We start from the raw sequence: 25,629 nt of genomic DNA, 5'->3' as shown, positions 1-25,629 counted from the left end.
TTGTACTTCGGGACAATGCGGAGCGGCCAATCGGGATGCGGACGGAAACCGGAGTACCCGAAGAAAACCCACGCAGGCATGGGGAGAACACGAAAACTCAAAAAAGTCAACTGGGACAGGCTCCGGCACCTCCCGCGATCCTAGTGAGGATAAAGCGGTTCTGAAAATGAGATGAGATAATGACTAGAACCCACCAGGGATTGAACCCTCGATATCAGAACTGCGAGGCGCTAAAGACTTGGGAAAAAAATAGTAAATATATTTATATTTATATATAAAGTAATCCCTCGAATATCATGGTTAATGTAGACCAGACATGGCCGCAATAAACCAAAAAGTAGGATCAGCCCCTTTATTACTACCACAATAGTATATCTATAATCTTCATTTGAATTTTAATATGAAATATTAAGTTGACAAACATGATTTACTTTTTCTGGCCGCACAACATGATGTGATGGCCCTGTCATGTTGTGCTACCCATCAGAAATTGCTACTTTGTATTTCTGCAATTTTCCCATCAGAAATTGCTACTTTGTATTTCTGCAATTTTCCAATCATAAATTGCTACTTTGTATTTCTGCAATTTTCTCATTTTAGGGACTGGACTTTTTTGATAGGTCGCAATGAACCCATCAAAATACATTACGGCCGAAAAGCAACCATTAAAACGCATCCAAATGAGCTGAATAGGCATTTTTGATAGGTACATCGTAACCATTAAAAACTGACAAGATCACAACTATGACTAAAATTGGTGGCAAAATTGGACAAAATAGCAAAAAAATGGAGAAACGCGTCTATCGCAAAAAGCTTCGGTAGCAAATTCGTAAAAAAACAACAACAACAGAACACCAAATATGTACGCCAAATTCCCAATTCCAAGTGGCGTTCCTCAGGGAAACGTATTAGGTCCTCCAATTATCGATCGCGACTGAATTCTGACTTGACGGCTAGCTCTCCCAGCCCTGCTTAAGCACCCTTTGCACGGCTTCTGTCGGTTTTTTGACGTAGCTCCTCCCCGCCAACTTCCAGGTGGACTTAATAGCTAACAGCTGTCCGCTTCCACCCAATAAGCCCATCATGCTAACGTACAAAATACATCGTTAACGGGTCCCCCCGCTCGGCCCCGCGGCTAATGACAGGGCTCCCATTGGTGGAGTCGGCGGCCAATCCGGTGGCCCTCGACAGAAACCCTTTGGCGTTGTTGTTCTAGTTTTTAATGATCTAGGGGGCCCCCTTAAAACCGCTGCCTTGGTCTGCTTGGCCTATACAGGGCGGGGGCCACAGAACTCGGGCCTGACTTTGGCGAAAAACCGAGACCACTTGAGGACCACCGCAGGTAACGATTTGCGTCCAAAAAGTTTGGCGTTGTGAACATTTTTGATTCAAACGCAGGAAGACGTTGGATTGAATATGGCGTCGCGCTCGCTGATCCACGCCGGATTTCTTCTGGTTTTTGTTTTCTTACCAGGTGAGCCTGTTTGTTTTATTTTGAAATTTGTTTGAGAGAGATGGAAGAAATAGTTGGTGTTCTTTGAGGGGGCTTTGTTCGCATTCTTGTCGCGGGAAATTTAGGGGTTTATTTTTAATTGTCTGTAGACTATTCATTGGGTTTTTTGGAGAGTCGATAGGTCATTTATGAATGATAATTTTTTTTCAGAATCCTCTTTCGAAGGTGTCAATAGCCAATATTTTCTTGTATTTTTGATGATGTATTTATTTATTTTTTGCATCAAAGGGGGAAAATATTCAATAATTCTTGGTCTTTCTTGAAAGAAAAAGTCATTTTTTATTTTCATTGAAAACAAAAAAGGTAAACATTTTCCATTGTATTTATTTATTTTAAAAATTTGGGGTTTTTAAAAATTCGAACTGTTTTTTTTTATTTAAAAAAAGAGCAGAAAAAACCCATAATAAATATTTTTTTTTCCCAAAAAAAAATCTTTTTTTTTCTACATAAAAGGAAAAAAATAAATAATTCCTTCTTTTATCTTTTAATATATTTTTTTTAAAAGAAAGGCAGTAAATCTATTACAAGAATTAAAAAAATATATATGTATTTATTTATTATAAATATAAAAAGGTAAAACAGGAAAGTATCCGTTTTATCTGCTTTCAAATGCTCATAATTTTTTGCAGTCAAAACAAATTGGACGTCTAGCGCCGTCAATGGCACCTCCCATAATAATAATTCTTAATTATCTTTTTTTTTTGGCTGGTGCGACTTATAGTCCAGAAACTACAGTAGTGCTAAACCTAAATAAATAAAAAATCTACACTAGCATACAGTTTTGATTTTTTTTAAAAACATTTTACAGCGCATGGATAATTAGTTTGTGTGAGGACCCCGACTTTGTAGTTTTACAAGTGGCGGTGGCCCCCGGTAATTGTATAAATGCACAGACGCTAGTTAAAAGGAGGAGGCGGAGCTGGTGCCAAGGCGCCACCGTCCGGGCACCTGCCGCGTTTCGCCCCCCGGGCGGGGACCCCCTTTTGGGCCCTTTTGGGCGGCTCAGCATTTTTTCCAGCGCGTGGAGCGAAAGCGCAACATCTGGTTTTTGTCAGTCACTAATGCCAGCGCCGTTTGTCTTTTGCAGATTTCCTCGGGGCCGCGCCGTTGGAGCCACAAAAGCAGGAGGATGTTGAGGGTGAGAGGTGTCCAATTGATTTGAAATGGGAAGGGCGGCAATAGTTTCAGCAACACGCCAATATATACATATATGTCATCAACACGCTTATTTATTTATATATCTATATTTATATATTTATTTATCTATTTATATATTTATTTATATATTTATATATTTATTTAGTTATATATTTATTTATTTATCTATTTATATATTTATTTAGTTATATATTTATTCATTTATCTATTTATATATTTATTTTTTTAGTTATATATTTATTCATTTATCTATTTATATATTTATTTTTTTAGTTATATATTTATATATATATATATATATATATATATTTATATATATATTTATGTATTTATATATTTATTTATTTATATATTTATTTATATATCCATTTATTTATCTATATATTTATATACCCATTTATTTATATATTTATATATCCATTTATTTATTTATATATTTATTTATTTATGGGATGAATAAAGTTATCTAATCTAATTTAAGTCCACGAGTGACAAACCACATTTAAAACGACAGCAAAATGAAAAAAACAGATATATTTATATATTTATTTATTTATATATTTATTTATGTATATATTTATATATTTATTTATATATATTTATTTATATATTTATATATTTATTTATATATATCTATTTATTTATATACCCATTTATTTATATATCCATTTATTTATTTATATATTTATTTATTTATGGGATGAATAAAGTTATCTAATCTAATTTAAGTCCACGAGTGACAAACCGCATTTAAAACGACAGCAAAATGAAAAAATAAAGAGACAATGATTGGACGTCTATTTTCGTCAATGGCAACGAATGAGATCATATGCCAGCAAATAAATGCTTTGGATTTTTTTTTTTTTAAGTCATTCAATGCTGCAATTTTGCAAGAACAGTCAGGCAAAGCTAGTATAAATATTTTATAATAGGTCAAAGCCTATGTTTAATAATATAGCAGCCACATTATTTAAATGCAAAACTATGTATTTAAATAAAACAGTAAGTATAATGGATGTAAAAAAAAAATCCACCCATTCAAATCTAGTTCACTGCTGTATTATTTGGCTGTGCATATTTACGGAAAGAGGTTTTTAATTAATTTTTTTCTGTTGTTTTCATTAAAAGCTAAAAATGGATGAAAAAATATATTAATTTTTTTTTAAATATATTTTTAAATCAATTAAATAGCAAAAAGGAGAAGTAAACATTTGACGGGAAATGTTAATAGTATTTTTAATATGTTATATATTATCGTTCCTTCTTTAGAGTTGACATATTTTTTCCTAGTTGTGTTTTTAGTATTACTTTTTTTATTGATTGAATCAAATATTATTCTCTTCTTCTGACATTCAAATTAAAGTGAAATCAGAATTATAAAAGATTTGGTTTCCCAGAATCCTTCATAGGATCGCGGCTAATCCCAATATCGATAATATACGTGAAGTGGTTTAGCTTTAGCGACATTCTTAGCGTCCGCCGAGGCCAAACGATCCTACCTTGGATCGGCGTTGGCGAATCTTTTTTGCGAGCTCTTCACGCAGGAATTTGGTGGAATTGTTTCGCCCCTCCAGTTGGTGCGGTGGCTGGCGATGTGAAGGCTGAAGTGGTGTCCAACCTGAAGGAACTGGTGCGACGCAGGAGGAACGCGCCGGTCGTGGCGGTGCCTCAGTTCCAACATCGCCCCGACTTCTGGGGCTGGTACAAGTACTTTGTGGAGAGTCACAACCAGGAGGGGGTTAGTGTTAAGACTTTTATTTATTGGTGTTTTGTTTGATTTAGTTTGTTTTGTTTTGATTTGTTTGATTTAGTTTGTTTTGTTTGATTGAGTTTGTTTGGTTTTGTTTGATTAAGTTTGTTTTGTTTGATTTAGTTTGTTTTGTTTGATTTAGTTTGTTTTGTTTTGTTCTGTTTGATTTAGTTAGTTTTGTTTGATTTGTTTAGTTTAGTTTTTTGATCTAGTTTGTTTTGTTTTATTTGATTTAGTTTGTTTTGTTTTGTTCTGTTTGATTTAGTTAGTTTTGTTTGATTTGTTTAGTTTAGTTTTTTGATCTAGTTTGTTTTATTTGATTTAGTTTGTTTTGTTTTATTTTTTTATATATATTTTAATTTTTGTATTTTATTTTTATATATTTTATTTTTATATTTTTATTTTTATATATTTTTATTTTATTTTAATATATATGTATATATTTTATTTTATTCTAATATATATATATATATATATATATTTTTTTTTCATTTCAAATATTTATTTATTTATTATTTATCTAATTTCAGCAAACTAGGTCATACCTTAACATGAAACAACGGCTATCTTTTTTTCATCTTTTATCATGAATACTTCTTAAAACGTCACAATGCGCCAATTCCGCGAAATCGGAATGATTCCGTGCAAAGTATGGATGGATCACTGGACTTTGTCCGTGGCCTGGAAAAAACAAAACGATGCATCGGTTGCTTGAAAAGTAAATCTCAGAGCAATACAAATTTTGCACCCTCGTCCTATTGGACAAGCTTTTGCCACCAACCCATAAAACGACCGAAACAATTTACATTCCAAAACTTTCTCCTCCATTTTTCTAGGTTGAGGACTTGGACCGTCTGTATGTGGCGTACCTCCAGAACAAGCACAGATCGGAGGAGGGCCCCACCTTTAACCACTACCTCAAACACCTGAGCGGAATCTACAAAGCCTGCGCCGACTCCGACGACCCAGAATGCATCTCCGAGTCCACCAGCAAGCCCAAGGCGGCCTCGGCGATGCCCGCCCCCATCAAGCCCGCCCCAGTCCGGATGTGCAACCCCTACCTCGACCCTTACTGCCTGTTCCCGTTGACCTCCAAGGCCGCCGCCCCCGAGCCGGCCCCTGCCAAGGCCCCCGCCCCCGTGCTGGCCATGCCCCAGAAGAGCCCCACTGGTTTTTACTATTACGCCCCCGTCCTGGAGCCCTTCCTGAGCCAGGAGCAGAAAGCCGAGCTGCTGCGGATCTGCAACCACGAGGACGTGGAGTGCCTCCAGTACCACCTGAGGGCGGCGTACGGCTACCGCCCCGCCGCGGGTCCCGCCCCGTCCTACGCCGCCCTCAAGTGCAACCCCAAAGACCCTTACTGCAAGCCAATGTTGGTGCAAAAAGCCCCCTCCGGGTACCACCACCCACCCAGCCCGAGCTGCGACCCGGCCGTGGACCCCCTTTGCGGGGCTCCCGCCGGGCTGGCCACCGACTCGGCACCTCAGCACTGCAACCCGTTGTTCGACGCCGGCTGCAACCCGCTGACCGCCACCAAGCTAGCTGGCCTCACCAAACCCATCTTGGAGTACGCCCCAAAAGGCCAGCCTGCTCACATGGCCGCCCCCGTGACCTGCGACCCCCGTGAAGATCCGTACTGCATCCTGACGATGGCCGCGGCCCTGCGCAAATCCAAGCCACAGCTCCCAGAGCAACAGGTCTGAATTTGACATCCCTAGATACGATTTGACTAGTGTAACCCATGCTTTTACCACTGCATTGGCCCGAATATAAGTCTTTTGCATTGAAATAAGACTGAAAAAGTGTTGGTCGTCTTACATTCGGGGTCGAGACATTATACCCATTCACAACGCTAGATGGTGCCAGATATGCTGAACACTTTGATGGTTAATGCAGTTATTGCCATTTTATTGTTTTATCACAATAGATTGGTTAATTTAAAAAACATAGAAATTGAAACAACAAAATACAAAATGAGAACTTTAGGTCACAGTCAGCCACCCCAACCCTCACATTCCTACAAATACCCGCAATACCCAAACAATCACCGAACACTATTTAGCATTTTTGTGACAAACATTTTTGTGACACACAGCCCCGCTGCCACCCCTTCGACCCCTCCTGCGCGAAGTTCACGGCACCCTCCGCGGTGAGAGACCAGGGAACCGGCGAGGGCGACATCATCTTCCCCGACCCGGACTGCGACCCCGAGCTCGACTACAACTGCCGCCTGCGTCGAGGCGACGCGGCTAAAGCGGCGGCGGCGCAGCTCGCCAAACGAGAACCGAAGAAGCCCGCCAAATCCAGCTACGGGTATTTTGACTTCCTCCGTGGCGTGGTCAGCCAGCCCAAGTAGAGAGACAAAATAATCTGAAAACGTCAACAAATGTGAGTTTTGATCGTCAAATGATGTGAAAATTGGGTTTAAGTTTGGGGAAAAGAGTCAATTGGATGTATAGATGTTTGTATTCAGCAAGTAGCATTAGCTTTCAGCATGTGTTGTACATTCCTTTGTAGAGTAAGTCAAAGCGTATTTAATGTTTTCAACGCCGGACAATTCTTTTATTCAGTTTTGATCATGCTCCTAATAAAAGATTAAAGCTAAACTGGTCCATTGATTTGCTAAATTCATGAAATGATCAAATGTTCTCTATTCATGGGAGATAGTAGAGGAAAATGGGGTTTTGAGGCGGCGGGTGAGTGGTTAGCGCGAAGGCCTCACAGTTCTGGGGCCCTGGGTTCGAATCCAGGTGGGTCCACCTGTGTGGAGTTTGCGTGTTCTCCCCAGGACTGCGTGGGTTTTCTTTGGGTACTCCGCTTTCCTACCACATTCCAAAAACATGGATCCTGACTTCAAATCCAGGTCAGTCCACCTGTCTGGAGTTCGTGTGTTCTCCCTAGGCCTGTGTGGGTTTTCTGTGGGTACTCCAGTTTCCTCCCACATTCCAAAAACATGGATCCTCGGTTCGAATCCAGGTCAGTCCACCTGTGTGGAGTTTGCGTGTTCTCCCCAGGCCTACGTGTGTTTTCTACAGGTAACCTGGTTTCCTCCCACATTCCAAAAACATGCATCTTGGGTTCGAACCCAGGTCTCCAGGTAACCCGGTTTCCTCCCACATTCCAAAAACATGCATCTTGGGTTCGAACCCAGGTCAAGGTCAGTCCACCTGTGTGGAGTTTGCGTGTTCTCCCCAGGCCTGCGTGGGTTTTCTCTGGGTACTCCGGTTTCCTCCAAAATTCCGAAAACATGCATCCTGGGTTCGAATCCAGGTTAGTCCACCTGTGTGGAGTTTGCGTGTTCTCCCGGGCCTACGTGGGTTTTCCCCCGGGTACTCCGTTTTCCTCCAAAATTCTGAAAACATGCATGCTGGGCTGGTTGGACACTCTAAATTGCCTCTACCTATGATTGGTTGTCCGTTTCCTTCTGCCATGCGATTGGCTGGCCACCAATTCAGGGTGTCTCCCAGTCAGCAGGCTCCAGCAGCCCTTGCGACCCTTGTGAGGATAAAGCAGTTCAGAATGAATGAACGAATGTTTGGAGATTTGAATCACGTTTGACACCCTTGCCTTATATGAAGGGTGTCAGACTCGGGTTGGTTCGTGGGCCGCGTTAACGTCAACTCGATTTCATGTGGGCCGGACCATTTTAGATATAATATTTAGATTTTTTGTAAAAAATTTATAAATGGATTAAAAGCCCTGAATATTCAGTTTTTTTATAGATGTAAAACAATGTTTATTTTAGCTTTTTTAAATATATTTTTAGATTTTACAAAATGATTTTTGAACTAAAAACACAGAAAAAATGGATTAAAAATGTCAATTATTGATTTAAAAGGGGGAAATCAGAAAATTTAATATACATCTATACTCTTCATTTTAATTTGATCCTAAAACAGAAAGTCGGCACTCATGATTTACTTTCCCGGGCCACACAAAATGATGCGGCGTGCCAGATTTGGCCCCCGGGCCACCACTTTGACACATGTGCCTTATATAATACACATTTTTCACCAGGATGCAGATAAAGGAGCACCTACAAGACCATGGTAACAAAAAAACATCTACACACACACACACACACTCACACACACTGGGTGGCGCTGATGACACAACCGATACATTTCAACCACCCAAAGGTCTTAAAAGAGGAAATAACTGATGATATATGTCAATATGTATGCGTAATCAACACCCTCATCAATAAAACCCTCTGTTTCCCAATCATAGTGATAAAGATGGTCATTGATTTAATGACCTCCGTGTGCATGTTTCAATCCACTTTATAGAAAGATTTACGCCTTTAAAGCCCCTCCATGTAATTAAATTTCATCGAAGGTTGTCTCGGTGGAGTGGAGATCAAACCGCGTGGTGGCGAGGCGGATAAGGAGATGAAAAAAAAAAGTCAATGTTTGGGATCAATTTCACGCCTGCGTGAAGAATAATTGCGGCAGATTGGAAACATTATGTTGTTGAAGATATAAAGTCGATTTAAACACGACAACGACTAGTCCGAAATTGGAGTGGAGGCCCGTGCTTGGTAATCATGCTTTCATTTTTGCTGTGCGTAATAAATATTGACCATGATACGAGTTCATTTCATTTTTTGTCTGGTGGCGCGGTGAGTGAGTGTTTAGCGTGTCTGCCTCACAATTCTGGGGCCGTTGGTTCGATCCCAGGTCGGTCGCTGCGTGGAGTTTGCATGTTCTCCATGGGCTAGTGTGGGTTTTCTCCGGGTAGTCCGGTTTACTCCCACATCTCAAAAACATGCATGCTAAACTAACCGATCACTCTAAATTGCCTCTAGCTATGAATGGTTGTCCGTTTCCTTCTGACATGCGATTGGCTGGCCTCGAATTCAGGGTGTCCATAGTTGGCTGGGATAGGCTCCAGCACCCCTGCAACCCTTGTGTCACAATTTAAGGTAGAAAGAAGGAAAAATGTCAGGAAATGTGTACTGATAATGCCTTTTATTTTTGTCTACGTCTTTGTCTACACACACACACGCACGCACGTACGCACGCACACCATTGTTCGTGAAATTGAGTTATTAGTGATCAGTTATTAAAGGATGTGCACAGTTAATGGAACTACATTAGTCAATTGAGTGATTTTTACTTCCTCTGAAATATTCTTAGAGTTGTCAATGTAATAGAAAACATTAAAGATGGAATTCATCTTGCTTTCACTTGTTATATATTTTACAAAAATGTGGCGGTGCAGGGAAACTTTTAGATGTCCTTTGACGGGAAAAAAACGGAATTAAACAAAGTGTCACGCGTGTGTTGTCCTGTAGTCGTGTCATTTCCTGTTTTATTTTGAAGGCGTCGTATCCTCCTCATTTCCGAGAACTTGCTTTTTCTCATGTCATCGCCAATTGTTTCCACCTGTGTCCACATGTTCCGTCTTTCCAGATTGTTCTATTATTACAGGACTTAAAACTGGACTCATGTAAAGTTGTTTTTACCCCAAAAAATAACTTCTATTTTACAAACTCTTATTTTACAGGGAGAAGTGAACAAGAATCCTTAAACAATCACTCCAAAGGAAGAAAAATGACAAATCTAAAAGTCACTTACCCCGAAGAGGACCCAAACAACGTCGATGGATGATGACGTTCAGGAGCAAAAGACCGGAGAAATATGGAGTCTTCCTACACGTAAGGTAACGAGACACATGATTATATATTTATTAATTATTTATTTATTTGTTTGTTGTTGTATTTGTGCACTTTGTGATGACGCTTTAATTATAGTTATCATTATACTTGTTTAATGGCAATTTAAAAAAAAAAAGTATTCAATTCAATTCAACCATGGATGTTTAGGCAAATGATGGGTCGCAAAATGAGGGTGACAAAATACAAATAAAACAAAAAAAACCACTAACGACAATACAATAGACAATTATATACTTATATATAATTAAATAAGTAGGTAGATGACTGGTATAGCTGGGGTGGGGAAGTTTTTGACTGACAGGGTCATAAACAATTAATATTTTTGAATGTTATTCCTTGAATTTTGAGTAGCTTTGAGTTTTTCATACTACGAATTTAAGAGTAAAAATACAAGAAAATGTCTACATTTTGGGGATCATTTTACCACTTTGAAAGTACAAAAGGTCTTTTGAAGAATTATTTTGACAACATTGTTACACTGTCGCTAATCAATAAGTAGCAATAAGAAAATGCATTCATGAAAACATGAATTATCATTAAAGCATTATTAGCAGTTTCCATATTTTAGTTCACATATTAGTCACATAAAATCGAATTTCTGTACTTCTGTGACTGTTTAGACTACAAAAATGCCACCCAGTTTCAATCTGAACAAAACCATAGAAAGGCTCTAATTATGTATATTTGTTTATTTACTAGCAACTACCAAAACACAAAGATTGTTTATTTAAGATGTTCTTAAAACAACGCTGAATAAAAAAAACAATTCCAATTTCAAAATGCAAAACAGTATTACTTTTTAAAATAGTCATGAAAAAAAAATGCATAACTTTCATCCCCTTCTAAATCACAGACACAAACAAATTTCCTACAAGTGACCGCCATTTTGGCTCAATTTGTAATTCTCTTCCCAAAACAGCAGCAGAGGTAAAAATACCAATAACAATTTCAGTGACTCAGCTGCACTTATATACATTCTAACAGTGGCGGTCCGTGAATTTTCTAGTGACGCCTTCAGCTATCGGAATCAATCCAACCCTCAAAAACTATTTTAAACTATTTTATGGCTATAAAACCTCTACTGCAGCTACAGTAATAGCTCAATAATAACCTCATACAATTGAAATAGGAATATAGCCATATTTTACTCACCAAAAATCCTTTTTACCTATACACAATATCCATCCTCCTTTCTTTCTTCCTTCTTTTCTATCGCCATCGAAGCTAATGCTGAAAGTCGAGCCTGTCCTGTCGTATTTCTGGCATACGTTTTTATTCGATTTAGTGCTGAAAATGTTCGTTCCCGGTTGTGAAAGGCTTGCTTGCTTTGGAGTTGTCCGACCTTTCTTAATGATGTCCAGCTTTTTTTTTCTTGAAAAGTCCGTCTTGAAAATGGCTTTAAATCAACACAACAATATATTTGCTTGTGCAGCTCGCTCCAGATACAGTTTGGTAGCTCTGGTTAGTCCACTCTATCACTAGCCAATCATAGTTGGTGATAGCGATGACGTATCCCTACGCCTGCGAGGAGGCCTCGGTGTCACCAAATCGAATTCCGATTGGTTAAAGCAACAGTCTTATCGATGCTTGTTTAATGCAGCAGAGCCTGCAGAACTGATTGTGAAGGCCTTGAGGCAGATTTCTGACCCTGGCCACAAATAATGGCTGAAATGTGATTGGTTAAATGCTTCAATATGAAAACACACATCTGGAAACAGTGCAACCAGAGGGAAAAACAATGAAAGGAAGCTAACAGACAATTTGGCATTATTTAATAAGTATTCATGGACAAAATATAATTAACAGTCTTTGATTGAGATATTTCTTAGGCCAGCAGAGAAGGCCTTGAAGGCCCTGACGGCACACCACTGCATTCTAATGACGATTAGCTAATTGCCGTAACCCGACCACCTTCATTGCCATTGCTAGAGTGCAGTTTAGTACCAGCGTGGACCGAAATACTGTACCGTAATGATATTCCTGCGGCGTGGAGGCCTCGCCGAGGCGGAGTCAGCAAAAGCGCTCGTCCGTGCTGAGACAAGCAGCCCCCCCAAGTCCCCCGGGAACCCCCCCCAGTTCATCTGCCAGCTTCCCTATCGTTGTACCGGCGAGTCGGGCCAATGTTTCTGGAATGACAATGGAATAAAAAATGATGGAGTGCATGCAGCACTTGGAGACTGTTAATCATTATTAGTGGGAGGAGTTTACGGGAGTCGCTGTGTTTAAAAGCACATGGCGGTTATGGCTTTCGATGGACGGTGAGACGACAGATGAATGTGTGCAATGTGTAAAATTTGAACTTGGGAAAAGGATATTGTCTCTTTTGAAGACGACGTTCTTGACGGAGGTCTCCGTTAAGTTGATTTGGGTGTGACGTTGATATCGACGTTTTTTGTAAGAACTTGGATCAATAACAGACGTGGCAGTCTGATGGCACCTGATGGAGTGATTGATTACACTCATTGGTTGATAATAATAAGATTTTATTTTTACCGAGGTTTGGTTGATGGTTAGCTGCTAATCTATGTTGACGTACCCAAAAAACCTTACAAACAACGTACGAGTCGTACGGTGTTTGTAAGTTTTTTGGGGGGGTTTGTAAGGGGAATCATAATCATTTATAAGGGCAGTTATCGGCAGAGGTTGACAGGTATGAGTTAAACAATTTGACCTGTAGTTCAACCCACGTTGTCGAATTGCGTGCACTAAGACAATGAATCTGTTTCCGTTAATGAGCTAGCTAGCTAGCTAGCTTTTCAAAATTTGACAGATGTGACGTACTAAACTTTCATGTGTAATTTAATAATTTGACCCGTTGTTCAATCCACATTGTCAAATTACGTGCACAAGACAATGTATCTGTTTCCGTTAATGAGCTAGCTAGCTTGTCAAAATTTGACCGAGTGACGTACTAAACTTTCATGTGTCATTTAATAATTTGACCCGTAGTTAAACCCACTTTGTCAAAATGTGTGCACTAAGACAATGTATCTGTTTTCAGCTAGCTAGCCTGTCATTATTAAAGGTTTGATGATTGAGTTTAAAAAGATTAAAATTACTAAAGATGTGGCGCTAATGCCTTATTGTGCTAGCAATAGCTTAATAAAAAAAAAAAATAGAGATATAAAACTTTATTCGTTAATGCGGTATTTTATCCCCCAAAAAAGGAGCAAACTATTGTCGTTTGGAAGATTAGCGTGCCCCATTAGTAAAATGTGTGTTCTTTTTCTTTTGGGAAATAAGCTAAATTTACCACCAGATTTGAAGGCTTTAACTCATTCCCAGCTAAGGCGGACATTTACTGGGCAAGCGCTAGCAGGAACTGCAGGGTCGTTTTAAAGATTTTAAACACTACAAATCTACCCAAAGTGGATGAGCAGCCACCCAAGAAAAGAAAAATCTATATTTTACAATCCAGACCGAACATTTATCAGTTTAATGGAAAAATATATTTACAGAATTTATGAGTTATGCCTCATTTTCAGCAGCTGCAGACATATGAACGCATTGTCATCATTGTTATATAGAAAAATCCTTTACAAATATTTACCCACAATTGACGCTATTTTCTCAACAAGGATGTTTTTCTCCTTGAATAAAGTTTTTAAAAAGTCGCATTGATTAGTGATGAATTATATTATTTCATATTATATATTTATTCACATGCTAAACAAGTTTGTAATGATCTTTTCGCAAACCAAAACACAAAGTTTGTTCATTTAAAACAACACTAAATTAAAAAAAACTAATACAATTTCAAAATTAAAACCCCAAAATGCTAAACATTATTACTTTTTAAAATAATAATGAAAAAAAAGCATAACTTTCATCCCATTCTAAATCACAGACACAAACAAATATCCTCCAGTGGCCGCCATTTTGGCTCAATTTGTAATTCTCTTCCCAAAACAGCCCCAATTTATGCAATAAATCACAGAAATAATGCAAATTCCATGACAGGTCACCTTTTTTAAAAAGTAAAAACATTTTCTTTTCTCCTTCTTTTCTATATCTTTCATTCCAACGCCCACAAATGTCACTTTTTGAAAGCTTCAGATATTTTATTCATTCATTGCGCATCACAAACAAAGGCTTTTCACATTGTAATACTAATGACACTAGAGTGCAAAAAAAAATAGTTTATTGGAGTGAATGGCCCAGAAAGGATTGTTTCTTGCCTATGAAATTATTTATAACTCATGCATCAAAATGCGTACCGTTTCAAAGAAGCAAAAAAAATACGGGTTGCTGATCAAGTCTGAAATCTAACAGTCTCCAGGGCAACTTTTATTTCATTTTTGCACTTAGATGAGGTAGATAATCAGTGGACAACAAAAAAATCTAAGTCCAAATAAATCAAATGGAATCTTTAATAAGCTTGATAAAAAAATGACACGCTTCTTGGAGCGTACTTTTTATCCTGGCGTTTTGAAGGCAGCGTTGCTATCACTGTGAGTATCTGCCTTAGGGCTTGCATTTATAATAAAAAAGCTTTTTGGTTTTCTGACTTTGTCTCTGGTGTCTAATGTGGAATGAAACTAGCATTGAAGAGCTCAAAATCGGCAAATCTCGGATATTTAATTAACATCGTCTCGAAAATGATGCTTCGGTTTCCATTAACGGCTCCATTAATGCATTTTTTTGACCAAAAAACATACAGAAATTCAGATTCTTGATAACGTATGGTGTTCGCTTTTTATCACGGCACGTAATTACCAAAAAATATTATTGTTATAGTGGTTCGATAAATATAAAATTGTTTTTTAATGTGTAAATAGAAGTTTTGTTACCTTGCTAACAGTTCCTGCTTTCAAAAAAAATAAATCAGGAAATCTGATTGGTCCAAAATATGCTTGAGAGCGTTAATACAAAATGGATACAATATTTATTGTCATTTATATGCATATAAATCCTTTTCTACTTTTAGTTTAGATCTTATTTTTCGTCAAAAAATGCATAATGTACTTTATAAACTACAGTACGTTGACAATTTATATTTACTTATATATTTATTCCTAATGTATTGATATTTATTTTTTATTATTGATTATTTGTTTGTTTGTTGTTGTTATTTGTGCACTTCCCTACCTATTTATAATGTTGACTACTTATTTATCACTTACTTATTGATAATTAATTTATTTATTTATTTTTATTATTTATTTGTTCGTTGTTGTTATTTGTGCACTTCGAATTCATTCCTCATTTATTGATTATTTTTTATTATTGATGATTTGTTTGTTTGTTGTTATTATTTGTGAACTTCCCTACCTATTTATGTTGTTGACTACTTACTTATTTATTATTTACTTATTGATTGTTTATTTTTTTATTGTTATTATTTATTTGTTGTTGTTATTTGTGCACTTCGTAGTGAGGCTTTAAATCTCATTATACTTGTCTAATGACAATAAAAGCATTCAATTCAATAAGTTGGGGGGGATAAAAAGCTTTTTGTCAGGTTAGATAACACTTGTATTATTTGTAAAGAATAAAAAAAAATCAATATTTAATTCCCATAGTGAGTATATTGCCATTCAATCTTCTGCGTGTACAGTGAGGAGTCAACAATAATTTTTCACAGTACACCATTAAGCCTAATCTTTCAAGATGATTCCATTGTTGACTTTTAAATCAAAATAAAGCCCACCAACAAATACGAGGGTTTCGTGGGACACGATTCCGTTGACTGCAAGCGCATATTTTTGCAATTCAAGACACATTTCCTGAAGGTCAAGTGCGAAGAAAGGACAACAGGAGCGATCTGACGTTAGTCTAACGCGTTTGTGTACTGTGTGAGGGTTAAAAAAAAGAACCGTAATGGCGTTCGTGTTCTTTTCGGATGACCCCGTAAAGTGCACGCGTGTGTTTAGCTCTACTCACAGCGGGACGTCTCTGATGCGAGGAGGCATCGACGACCACGTACATACTAATCGTGGCGTTGCTAGCTGCTCGCTAAGCACGTTCCCACATTGACGCCAGTGCGCGGCTCAATAATACATGCGGCTCTTGATCCATTTTACATTCAAAAGATCCTTTACTTGTAAAGGTCTTGAGCTTCTCAGGCTTTAAGGAACACTCTGACTTGACAGTGTTTCTTTTCTGGCTTAAATACTGGGTTTGACCCTCGGACTGCTGATAACGAAGAGGCTTCATTTTGAGGGCTCAAAAAAGACAGAAAATACAAAGTATTATTGAAAATGATTATCTAGATTCTAGACTCGAAGGCGTGCGAAAAAAATACGTGTTTGATCCCACTCCTGATCTCATTGTCCAGAATTCCTAGTTCATTCAAAAGGGATTGGACATCTAACGGCGTCAATGGCGGCAAGTACGTTAGGTTTTTAACATGGTACGGGCCTAGGTGAGATGGAGTTGGCATTAATGTGGCCCACAAACCAAAGTTTGACACTCCTGATCTACGACATCGTGAAGGCAGCCAATGTTGACGCAGCTGCAGGCGGTGGAATTTAGCCTGAAGTCTTTTGCTCGTTAAGTGATACATTGATCCCGGACACTTCAAACGTGTACCGCAACAATGCTTCAATTGTATATCCTTTTGTGGTGATGGCTGCCTAAAACGTGACCCACCCCCTTCCAAATCGGTCCTGAGCAAATTTGAGTAATTTCATTTAATTTAATTTAGATTCGATTCAACTCGATTTGATTAGCTTTGATTAGATTAGATTAGATTAGATTAGCTTTGGTTAGCTTCGATTAGCTTCGATTCGAGTATCTTAGATTATTTTAGATTATCTTAGATTATCTTGGATTATTTTAGATTATTTTAGATTATTTTAGATTATTTTAGATTAACTTTGATTAGATTATTTTAGATTATTTTAGATTAGCTTTGATTAGATTATTTTAGAGTATTTTAGATTAGCTTCGATTAGATTAGATTATCTTTGATTAGATTAGATTAGCTTCGATTAGATTACTTTAGATTAGATTATTTTAGATTATTTTATATTAGATTAGATTCGATTAGATTAATTTATCCATCCCGTATTCGGGAAATATCACTGTCACAGTAGCAAGAGGGTGAGAATACAGACACAGGAAAAGACATTTTAGACATAAATAAATAGGTAATAAATAAATTAATGAATATATAAATAAATAATTTATCTCTCTTGCTTCGTGTTAATGCGTACACAGAAACAAACACAACGTCATACAAATAAAGCTGCATTCCCTCAAAAGCACAGGAGCCTTCTCACCAGCCAGGGTGAATTAAAAGACATATTTTTAGAAGCAATTCCCAGTCAATCACTCCAACTTCTTTCGCCTTTCATCTGACTTTTTGTCTCTCTGACTGCAAGCTAATACCAATTAATCCAATGTTAGCTTTGTTTCATCTGTGTGTTTGCATGACTTTGTTGTTGCGCTACACTTCCAGGAGTGGCTAAAAAGCTCATGTTTAAGAAGTCACCTTTGTCTGAGTTTGCTAATAATGAAAGCCGTTGCTCAGCTGTGTCACCCACTCAGACACATTTCCTCCCGAGTGGAGTGGGTGTGAAACAAGCGCAAAGTCGGCAGGTACTCGAATAATGAGACTAAGATAGCACGCTACATTGCTGATTTCAGATCTGCTTGTTAGCAGACAAATTTGCTGGCAAGAAGATTGCATAAAAATCATCTAAAGCCATTTTGCAATATATTTTCGGAGTCCTTATTTTTACTCCGATCGTCTATTTAACAAATAAAAGTTTGAACACCCGTCATCCATGTGTACATGGTAACTGGAAATGAAAAATAAATGTTTGAAATATGACATAACAAATCATACCTTATTGCATGATGAAAGGAGGCCAATTAGTAAAGACTCAAAACAGTGTTAAAAGCAGAAAACTGATTAATGCATGTCAACTCATTTCCAGTAAAAAGGCTAATTGGTACTCCGTCATTTTTCCAGTTCATTAATATTTGCCTCAAAATATACTTTAAACCTCTATTGCAGCACACCCGTGCTATAATTGAAATTCCTTGAACGCCGCACTTGGGATTTTGATTAGTTCAATTGTTTTTGGGTTTTTTTCATTTGTTTTGCTTCCATCTCAAGTGATTGCAAAGAGTCGGCAGGGGAATTGAGCGCTCGCTTCGTTAAAACTCAGCTCTTTGTTTCACTTTTATTTACCGAGACTTCCCATTCTAACCTTTAATGACCGTGAAAAGCAGTTCCAGTAATCCCTCGATTATCGCGAATTCACTACAGTAATACCTCGACATACGAGGTCCCCGACACACGAGCAATTTGAGATACGAGTAAAATTTTGAGCAAATATTTATCTTGAGACACGAGACAAATTTTGATGTACGAGCAACTCTCTCGTGTAATGTCTCTACGAGCACTGGGCGGAGCATTTTTTCAGTGTTTTTTTTTACCGTTAGTCAGTGCAGAATGGCGGAGCGATCGCTAATAATAATTATACTACTTCTCGTTGGCAAGTGGTCGTGCGTTATTCTATTGTAAGTACATTTGTGCGCATTATATTGGGAATATTTTGAAGGAAAGACAAAAGCAAACAACCCTTGATAGGTTGCATCTGAAAGTCAGAGTGGAGGCGGGGCAAATAGAGCCAACCCAGAGAAGAAAGGTATCAAAATTTCAAACAAAATTTGAATTAAGTTTAGTGTAAGGTTAGATTCAACTTATTTTTGAGTGTCTGCATTGTAATCCAAGTTCATTTAACTTTGTTTGTTATGTTACGAGCACGTTGCCGTGCAAAAAGCCCCCTCCCCTCCGCGAAATCCATCTAATTTTAGTACTATTAAACACATTTTAGTACTATTAAACCACTAGTTATTTGTTACTTTGTTAATAGATGGCGAACTAGAACAAATAAAAATGTTTTTCCAATCCAATATGCTGTTTTTGGTGTTTTTTTCAGAGGGTTAGAACGAATTAATTAGTTTTTAGTTCATTCCTATGGGAAACGTTCATTTGAGTTACGAGTAAATCGACATACGAGCGCAGTCCCGGAACGAACTAAGCTCATATCTCGAGGTACCACTGTAGTCATAATAGGGGTGACCCTACTTTGCAATTTTTCGATTATTGTCTGGTCTACATTATTCATATTCGAGGGATTACTGTACTTGCCAATTTAGCAAAAGTTTCACGGAAACAGGTGGCGCTACAAACCTCAGGTGGGTTTCGTATAAATTTCAGTACATTTTAGCTTCATTACCCGTCGGGGTTCGATGATGAGGAGCTGCGAGAGCTTGTCTGGGTGAGATGTTGGAAGGTGGGAGCCCAGGGGTGGCCTCACAATTTGGCGGTGTGTGACAAACGAGTCCCGGGCTGGCGCTCGGCTCTTTGAATTATGGAAGTAGGTGTGTAGGACTGCTGACCAAACATTGACCCCGGGGCGATGGCAAATGGTGAGAAATGGGGCGAGTCAATCTTTCAACTCAGCGTGAAAGAGCGAGAGAGTGAGAAAAAGATAGACCGCCTAATTGTAGCATCGTAATGTACACGGCTCGAAATAGCCTTGTAGCCAAATGGTTATCATTTATTCATGTATTCTTGTTTACCCACTACTTATGGCTATGGCTGCTGCTTTAAAGTATCTAACCAACCATATGCTAGTTGTTGTAGTTGACTATGATTGGCTTAAATAGCGGTTGAAGGGTGAATCGATGTCGGGATTAATACATTTGGGGCAGTACAGGGAATTTCTACTGTGATTTGATTGGCGTAGAATAGAAAGGGATCAAAATATGACTGTGTTTTGGGGGAATGTTTTTGATTTTTTTTTAATCTTCTAGAACAGGGGTGTTCAATCAACAGCCCAGTTTTATTGGCCCACAGGAGGTAGGAAAATGTCATTGAATATGGTCTACAGAAGAAGCTTAAATTCAGTCTACGTTGCACTTCTCAGGTCTAACAGTAGATGGAGAAAATCGCTTAAAGAGCATCTCTCCAAATCTAGACATGTTGAAAACAATGTACTGTATTTTCACGACTATTAGGCGCACCGCATTATAAGGCGCACCCTCAATGAATGACACATTTTATTTTCCATATATAAAGCACACTGGATTATAAGGCGCCCTGTCTATTTGGGAGAACATTTAAAACTTTTAAGTGCGCCTTATAGTCGTGAAAATACGGTACAAGAAAACAAGAAAAACATTTTTTTCCAGATGTGTGTTTATGTAGTAAGTATGTATAGTATGGTAGTGTGTAGTAATAATAGGGGTGATCCTACTTGGCTGTTTTTCGATTATCGCGGCCATGTTTGCTCTACATCAGGGGTGTCAGACTCGGGTTGGTTCGCGGGCCGTGTTAACGTCAACTCGCTTTCGTGTGGGCCGGACCATTTTAGATATAATATTTAGATTTATTTTTTTTATAAATGGATTGAAAGAACTGGATTAAAAGCCCTGAATATTCCGTTTTTTATAGATCTAAAACAATGTTTATTTTAGCTTTTTTTATATATTTTTAGATTTTACAAGATGATTTTTGAACTAAAAACACAGAAAAAAATTGATTAAAAAATTACAATTATTAATTTAAAAGGGGTAAAATCAGGAAATGTAATATACATCTATACTCTTCATTTTAATTTGATCCTAAAACAGAAAGTCGGCACTCATGATTTACTTTCCCGGGCCACACAAAATGATGCGGCGGGCCAGATTTGACACTTTGACACGTGCTCTACATTATCCGTGATATTCGAGGGATTACTGTATATATTTTAGAATATCTTTATAACTTTGTTATTGGATGTTTGTTGCTTTCACCCCTTTAATCTTACACTTCCATTGTCAACTCGGTTAGCGAATATTGAGTCACGTCTTACTGCCATTGGCGATGATAGACGTCCAATCCACAGTACTTTCAATTGAGCCACATTTCCTTCATTTTCATGTCCAAAAATGCCTTGTTTTTACTTCTGCAATAAACAAAGCATTTTGTGACAGCCTACACTATGTTATGTCTTATTTTAAGGCCAGTAGAGTGCAAAAAAAATCAAAGCTACCTTTCACGGCGGCGGCGAGAGCTTGTTTTGACTGCTTTGTTGTCTGTAATCCGCAGAGCTGTGATAAATTCCGTCATCCATTGTCTTTGCCAGGTGCCGTGGAATGTCACGGGCGGAAGATAGGCGACCCATCGTGTATTCTGCTCACACGGGGACGGCGAGCGGAACATTTTGTCATCAGGAAGAAAAAAAAAAGCAAGGCCCAGGTGCGTATTTGACAGGGAGGGTTGCCCGGGCGCCGCAGCTAATCTAATTAAGTCGTTGATGGCGCTTTATCTGACAAATGACGGCAGCTCCGCGGCGGCTCGGAAGAATGTCACGGCTCTTATTTTCTCTGAGGAATGTCAGCGATCTCACAAATGTCAACATGTAAGCGCATTAAAAGGTTAGATCTTGTCATCATCCTGCCAGGCGCAGGTGAGCTGGATCCGCCTCTAAAAAAAAATAAACAAGTACAAACCGCATTCTGGTAGGATGCTGACCTCTACCAAGCCTCAGGAATATTGTTATGGCTTTGTTATGGATTTTGTGGATTTTGCATGTGTGTGAGTGTGAGCGGTGGTCAACAGCAGTTTAATTTTTTGTGTTTTCCAAGGCATTTAATGAACTAAATTTCTTACATAGCTAAAGCTCTCCTTCTCCACATAATGTGCATCACATTAATCAATTGACGAGTCTCTATATTGCTAACTCCTCGAATCTAATACTGATGTCGTAGAACGGTTTGAGGAGCAATATGCGCACTGCATAATGTTGTTCCTACGGTTTGATGCTTTGCGAAGTACTGTGTGATATGAGCAATCACGAGATGTATGTAGGCTGTGTGGTTTTATTTTAGGTTTGATTGATGCGGCCTTCTATTCGTAATGGCAGTCATAAACAAAAAAAGCAAAATAAAATGGAGTTCTTGCATGTTGAATGAATGCCACGTCTCAAACACATGAGGCGTAAGTCTCGCTCGCTTTCCCTCGATTGCAAATTGAAAACTTCTCAAGTGGACTATCGAGATTTGTTGCGGTTCATCTTCTAAAAGTACTCCACACATATCGCCGCTTCCACTGCATGGGGAAAAAACTCTTATCTGGGACAGAGTCGTAGACCAATAGCTCAGTAGATCACTAGCCTCTACAGTTAGCTTAAACCTTGTTCGCTAAATCTTGGGATTTTTCGAAGGAAATTTTGTTTCGCAGCAATTCCAGTAGACAAATTGAAACGAATAATAAAATATACTGGATATAAAGCTACATTTCGTTTGAAGTGTCCAGGATCAATGTATCACTTAACGAGCAGCTGCAAGACGGGTTTATGTTAAGCAAGGCGTTCAGCTGGATTTTTTAAATTTTATTTTAATATTGCTTGAGATACTGCATGTTGTACCTAAAGTGATACATTGATCCTGGACACTTCAAACGTGTGCCACAACTATGCTCCAATTTGACACCATTTTGTGGTGATGGCTGCCTCAGACATGACCCCGCCTCCCCCCCAACTCGGTACTCAACTCAAATTTGAGTATTTTTACGCCATTTCCCTCTCTTGCGTCGTGTTAACGCGCACTGAACAAACGCAACGCCCTCCAAATAAAGTCGCATTGTAGATATGTGGTTATCCAGCATACATCAACATGAGTTGTAAAAATAAATAAATATAAAGGTAGGTGTTATTGACTCCATTTCTTTAGGAGGTGGTGAGTGGCTGAAAGTGTGAGCACCCAAGCTTTAGAGTATGAAAAATTCATGTATAAGATTTAGCAAACGATGTAGAATTTGAAAATGCTACATCTGTTGTGGTGGCATGTCAACAAACACTTAAAATTATGCTACACACACCTTTGCATAAGCCCTGCCACATCTACCCCACACCACAAATGTCTTTTTTTCAAACATTGCCGCATAAAAAGCACTCATTTCCGTGGGTAATATTTCACAATAGTCTTAGATACATAAACAAAGCTTTAAAAAAACATTCACTCCTGGTGGCAATGCATTATTTGTGTTTGGCCTCATACAAAAAAATGGTTGGGGCAACAGCTGCTTTGCCATTAATGTTGCAGCAAGTGTCTTACTGCGTACTATATATGATTACATTTCTCGGAGCGTGCGGACTTTAACTCAACCCGAGGTTGGGAATAAATCTCATACCTGTCGACCTCGGCCAATTCCCCTTATCAAGTGATAATAAACTGTACAAATCCAACGCGGCACATATTTACGCACATATGGCCCACTTAACAGTCTAAAATGTTCCCCAAAGTGGACGGGGTGCCCAATCAGTCGGTGCACCTTTAGTATTTAATAAAATCAAGATTCTGGAGATGTCACTGTATGTCGCTGACAGCTTGACTGTCGGGGTGCATTGCTTGCTGGCGCGCTATGCAGTAATCTCTCGATTATCGTGGCTTCATTAAATTGCGTTTTTTCTGTGGGATTTTCTTTTGTTAATTAGATTTTTTTGTTAATTGCATTTTTTTGTTAATGATTTTTTTCTGTTAATTATTATTTTTTGTTAATGAAATGTGTTTTTATTTTTGTTAATTGTTTTTTTTTGTAATTTTTTTTGTTGATTATTTGTTTTTGTTAATTAATTTTTTTTGTTAATTAAATTGTTTTGTTAATTTTTTTTGTAAGTTCATAAAAATGTGAAAATCCAACCTGAAATTCGCAAGCCTCCGCTTGCTACTACGACTCAGCACTGAAGTAAAAAAAATATTTTTTAAATAGGGGTGACCCTACTTCACAGTTTGTATATACATATGTATATATGTATATATGCATATATGCATATATGTATAGTGAAAAAGGAGATGTGTGAATGGGGAATGCATGTGCTTAAAACATGAAAATATTAGCAGTCCATGATGACGTTTTTGCAGCTGCTCGTTAAGTGATACATTGATCCTGGACACTTCAAACGTGTGCCGCAACTATGCTCCAATTCGACACCCTTCTGTTGTGATGGCTGCCTCAGGCAGGTCACCTCCCGCCCCCTGAACGGGACGATCCGGATTAGAGCCGAAATTGGTAAAACGAGATCGGTTTTGCAAAAAACGTACTTAAAAAAAATCCCTTACTAAAGTTGTTATATGGCAATTTGAAATGATCAAAATCGTATAAGTTGACAATTGTGAAATCTGACTTGCGATTCCTCCAATGTCTTCACTCGAAGATGCGTATCCATCCAGATCGAGGCAGATGAGCTATTCGGGCCGTTCGCTCGGAGCGCTCCTGTTTGTTGGCGTGCGTATTCGAGATGAGCGGATAATGTGCGCCATCTTTGATGCCTTTTTTAAAGCTGGCATTAAAGAGGAAAAAACGTGGCAGGGATAAAATCCACCTCAGCGCTCCGATCGTCTCGCATTGGTTTGACGATTGTGTGGTTAAGAGCGCATTCCGGAATCCCCGAGTGGAATTGTGGGAGTGGAGCGTTCACGACTGTGGAATTGTGGCATCCGGTTTATGGCTCGGAATATACTGTGGAATAAAACGGAAGCAGGGATGAAGTCGCTCAGATTAATTGGCGCGTTCAGACTTGTTTTACTCGAACCATAACACATTTTTCCACTTTTGCTCGGGAGATACTGTATGGTTATCGTCCAATGAAAACAAAGGTGAAGTTGAAATACGGATTATCGGCGAAAGGATATCATATCTGGAGTGAATTATGGCGGTGACGGCAACACGCTTTAAGGTCATTTTTCTTCAGGTGGCACGGCGATGCTTTTCAAAGAAGTGGGAATTCTTAACGTGTCCAAATTTGATTCATTATTTGAACAAAAGCTGAAAGTCAAGAAATGTCAAGGAAAGTTTAGCAGGACAGTTGAAGTTTATTTAAATAGCGTCGGTTCTATTTAAAATGAGTTTGATTGTGATTGGTTGATTCTTGTGCACAAAATGTTTTAGTCATTTCAATACATTTGATCTCGCTAAATTGCGTTTTTAGGTTTTCAGACATTTTTCCAAAACAGGCGTTTTAACAATGATGTTCTTTTTTTGAATGTTGTTACTGTAACTTACTATTTCAAATACATTTCTGATTTTTTTGGAGTGGGAGGGTTGGCAGCCAATGACGTGCGTCCATTGAGAATGGATTTGACATTTAAAATACCGTATTTTTCGGACTATAAGTCGCAGCAGCTAAAAAAAAAAACGAAATGAAGAGAAAAAAAATAATAATATATGGTAAGTCACAATTTTTTATTTTATTAAAAACCGAAAACAAACATACATTAAAGTAACAATAGTAAAAATGCAGAGTAGCATAGTAGTTTTAACTTAAAAGATAACTTTAGCCTTAAAAAGGTACTTAACAGGCTGTTGATTGTCAGAGAAAAATAAAACATAAGTTGAACTTGAATATTAGTCGCAGGCCTATCTGAAAATACAATAAAAAAATAAAAATAAAATTTAAATTCCCAGCATTCCCATTCCCATCTAAGGTGATTGTCTACTTTCCTTTGAGGCTGGCCTTCAAAAAACCAAAAACGGACCACAAAAAATAGATTTTCAATTTTTTTGTATGAAATCCTGCAAAT

General features: G+C 38.1%; 2 protein-coding genes across 6 annotated transcripts in view; both read left to right on the top strand.

Annotated features, from left to right (window-relative positions):
* The first annotated feature begins 1,292 nt into the window (after positions 1-1,292).
* and2 (actinodin2) lies at positions 1,293-10,033 on the top strand. Its single transcript, XM_077615484.1, has 8 exons — positions 1,293-1,342; positions 1,399-1,474; positions 2,601-2,651; positions 4,246-4,409; positions 5,258-6,118; positions 6,517-6,759; positions 9,746-9,872; positions 9,930-10,033. The coding sequence occupies exons 2-8, from the start codon at positions 1,417-1,419 to the stop codon at positions 10,031-10,033; spliced, it is 1,608 nt and encodes a 535-aa protein (XP_077471610.1). The 5' UTR covers positions 1,293-1,342; positions 1,399-1,416.
* The window catches only part of LOC144086304 (RNA-binding Raly-like protein), a 51,156-nt gene continuing 35,306 nt past the window's right edge, over positions 9,780-25,629 (top strand). For all 5 annotated transcript variants that reach the window (XM_077616215.1, XM_077616211.1, XM_077616210.1 and 2 more), the window contains exons 1-2: positions 9,780-10,085; positions 21,192-21,304. The gene's annotated coding sequence lies outside the window, so the exon portion shown is untranslated. The remainder of the gene's footprint in view (positions 10,086-21,191; positions 21,305-25,629) is intronic.

The sequence above is a fragment of the Stigmatopora argus genome, chromosome 12 (assembly GCF_051989625.1).
Source record: "Stigmatopora argus isolate UIUO_Sarg chromosome 12, RoL_Sarg_1.0, whole genome shotgun sequence".
In the NCBI taxonomy this organism is placed as follows: Eukaryota; Metazoa; Chordata; class Actinopteri; order Syngnathiformes; family Syngnathidae; genus Stigmatopora; species Stigmatopora argus.
This window is presented reverse-complemented; position numbering and strand designations above follow the sequence as displayed.